Raw genomic sequence first — 3,686 nt, forward strand, 5'->3', positions numbered from 1 at the left:
GCCGCCTCGCCCAGTAGTGAGACGGGTACTCATGATGAAAACTAATCTATAAGATGATTTACTGGCTACAAAGCAGATTTAACCATTACGAAAAGGGCCACATAAGTGTCCAAGTGGCCACTTCGGCTCTACTTTGGTCCTTTTTATACTGTTTTATATACGGGTAAATATGAAACACCCTTTCAAAAGATGTGAATCTTAAGTAACAAATTAAAAGAAAGAATGAAAATACTGAAAAAGTACCAAAATTGACTAAATCATCCTTTTGTTGCAAATAAAATAAAATTATATACTAGTATACAAAGTACCCACAAGTACAGTCAAACCAAGGACGTTACATCAGAAGGACTGAGTTCAGACTCAGTGCCTATTCATCAAGCTTCGATTCATATTCTATTTAGAAATAACGTTACAGTTTATAAAAATAGAACCCGATGATTACTACTCTTGCTTCAGTTGCGTGAATTTTTTTATTCAGACTATGTGGCCTTTTCGGCAAAGCTGTATGCTCTATGACGTCGATTGAGTGGCCTTCCCTTCCCCAGCAGTTTGCGACCTGAAAATGCACAAACATGGACTCGATAAGATTGGGAACCTAGATGTACAACGTTAACGTTACATAAACAAATTGATATGAACTTGTCCGCACATGTCTCCACGTATTCCGGCATGTAGCAAACGATTTTAGCTTCAGAAGTTCCCCAACGATCCCCAAAAAGTACGGACTTTTCCCCCTCCCACCACGTTGATGTAACGTCCTTGGTCAAACCAACTTATGATTTGGCTCAATTTGTATCATGCAATTCAATGAACGGTTTTGTTTTGTGCTTGTCTTTCCGTGTTTCTCCAATTATTTATTTTCCACATGCTACTAACGTTCACATTGAAGTGAATGACAAACACGTCAAATGTTAATTAAACCCTTATTTGCATCATGAATGAGCTACAAACTACAGTTAAACAAGATATAGGAGAAATTGCACGCAGGTATGAGGTCTTCGAGCTCTTGCTGAACTAGGTCAAGCCTTGTTCAAAACAGCCAGACACACTTTTGATTTATTTTCAGTTATTGTGAAAGTAAAATTGGTTCACTAACGCTCCAATTTTTATCAATTTTGCACAAATTTCTGCTTTACAAATCGACCTATCTAATAGATGTTTCTGGCGTGAAAAAAGAAGTTATAGAACTGTTTTATAAGTCAATCTGTCAAAATATGTTAAATGTCAAATATATGTCAATATTATGTCAAAATACATCAAGACTATTGTCAAAATGTCAAAATATGCCAGGAAGATGTCAAAATTCAAAACAAATTCTGGTGTGTTTTAAACTTCCAAACAAACATTGCAGTTATGAGATGGTGTTATCAAAATCATACCCAAAAATCAATTTTTTGTACATGACAAGGGGCCGGCTTTAAATCAGACAAACGCAGATATGCACATTGCAGATTCGGAAACTGAATGTGGGAGGAGAGTATAGTACTGTCTCCTTGAAATACTGGCCCTAAAAGTAAATTGTGACTAAAACTCCCTTGTTTAAATTCAATATGGCCTGGATGATATCTTGCTTATGTTTAAGAATATTTCAGAGGTGACTGTTTTCAGGGCAGTATCTAGGCCATAGCAAGCGCTGGTATACTTTGAACATCATATTCTAAAATCTTCTTCTAAAACTTGTAATTCTATAGTCATGTTAGGCATTGGATACTCGACTCCATGAGGTGGGGTAACTGAGGTTCTACTTTAGCATATCTGTTCAGTGCTAGATTACAGTCAAACCTGTACAAACTACATGAAGGAATATTGTGACCGCCTTCTAGACAATTTTTCCTATTGGCAGTTTCGGTATGATTGTACATTGCACAAAACTATGTGACAAGTTAGAAAATAGCATAACCTGCACAGAATATTCCTCACAGACAATTAACACAAAGGTGATAAAAACGAAATGTCTTGAAAAAATCATTTGGTCCCCTTGCATCTTAAAACCATTCCATTATAACTGCGTTTCTTACCGTTCTACCTTAGCATATTTGTTCAGTGTTATAATAGTCAAACCTGTACAAGCGACCAATGCTACATAAAGGATAACCTGAACATTGTGACCGCTTTTTAGATAATTTCTCCCATTGACACAAACCTGTCTAAACTGACCACCTGTCCACAAAGACCACAAAGATTTGACCGTTCTCCTGAGTGGTCGTCTTTGGCAGGTTTGATTGTACATTTCGCAAAACTATGAGGCAAATTAGAAAATAGCATAACCTGTACGGAATATTCCTCACAGACAATTAACACAAAGGTGATAAAAAGACATATCTACAGTGATCATGAGGTCGTTTACCCATGAAAAAAAAATCCTTTGGTCCCCTTGCAATTTCAAACCATTTCTGATTATAGACATTCCATTTAGAAAACGTTGTTTGTAGAAATATTCTGTACAAAGAACAGTAGTAAAAGATACATGATACACCTGGAAGTAATTATAGATTCTAATCACCGCCTTAAAGAATCGTTGCCTTAAAGAACCATCGTCTTAATCATTGTAAAGAAGAATGTGCTGGTGGTGCCACATTGTAAATAGTGTAAAAAAACATATAATTTGTCGTGTTTATTTGTGAAACCATTGTGATGTATTTTCTCTACCGACTAGTACTATATCAGGGACACCTTTTGTAATCAGTGCCATTCATATAATGGCAAACATTATTCATTGGTAGAAAAAAGAAAGGAATTGTTCCGAAATTCCTGACATTACTGGGAAGCTGTAACGTTAAGTATGCAGTAGTGTACTAAAAGTAGTCTGAAAAATGATTTGTGTACAAGTAAATTAAAGGCATAGAAAAGTACAAATGTATGTATGTGAAGGACACGATCCTCTGGCTAGCCTGATTTAGTCACAGCCCACTCAACATTGCTGGCCTCTGTTGGTAGCCTACTAGGGGCCTGTTACAGCCTGGACAGCAGAGTTTGTGTTACACAGACTACGCTTGCCAGCTTTTGATAATGAGTTGCTTGGAGATTAACGTTACATCTCTGCGGCCTTCGTTGTACTTAAATTACACCCCTATAGTGGAGTGGACGATTCCGCGCCTCCGCAAAGGATTGTGGTAGACAAGAAAGACACAACGCGTTGCCGGAAGATTCTTCGTCAGTTTTGGGTGCTTTTCACAAGAAAAATGCCGATTTTAGAGAAGAGGAAAGCCCAGGAGATGGCCCTGGTGGCCTCCAAGAGACAGAGGAACGAGCTGGTGGCCGTGGCTTCTCAGGAGAGGCAGCTTTTACAAGCGGTGAGTGTTTTTTAGTAGTTCGTACCGCGTACCGCACGCTTTTTAAGGTGGGAGGGGGGCAGCGGTTTTCTCCCAACAAAATTTTCGACATGAAAGCAGGGCTCGAAAATACCACCTGCATATGCAGGTTAGTGCAGGTGAAATTGGAGCTGTGCAGGTATTTCTGATGTCTACCTGCACCTAACCTGCACTGGTCCATATCATGGGTTTCATACATAAATGTCCTATGATTAAATAAATAAATAAATAAATAAATTTAGGTGTAAATACTAAAGGGATTGTTATTAGCTGCATCATTTTTATTTTGCTTTTAACACCTATAAAGTTTAAAATAAATAGATATATTTATATACATAGCAACGGTGCTCACCATTTGTATGATCCTAAGAGTGT

At 37.7% G+C, this 3,686-nt stretch overlaps 1 protein-coding gene across 1 annotated transcript in view; it reads left to right on the forward strand.

Moving 5' to 3' along the window:
• Positions 1 to 3,083: 3,083 nt before the first annotated feature.
• LOC118404388 (U5 small nuclear ribonucleoprotein 40 kDa protein-like) overlaps positions 3,084 to 3,686 on the forward strand; it is a 7,282-nt gene continuing 6,679 nt past the window's right edge. Inside the window, exon 1 of the mRNA XM_035803457.1 lies at positions 3,084 to 3,307. Within this exon, the coding sequence (XP_035659350.1) occupies positions 3,183 to 3,307 (125 nt within the window). The 5' untranslated portion in view covers positions 3,084 to 3,182. The remainder of the gene's footprint in view (positions 3,308 to 3,686) is intronic.

The sequence above is a fragment of the Branchiostoma floridae genome, chromosome 17 (genome assembly GCF_000003815.2).
Source record: "Branchiostoma floridae strain S238N-H82 chromosome 17, Bfl_VNyyK, whole genome shotgun sequence".
Classification (NCBI taxonomy): domain Eukaryota; kingdom Metazoa; phylum Chordata; class Leptocardii; order Amphioxiformes; family Branchiostomatidae; genus Branchiostoma; species Branchiostoma floridae.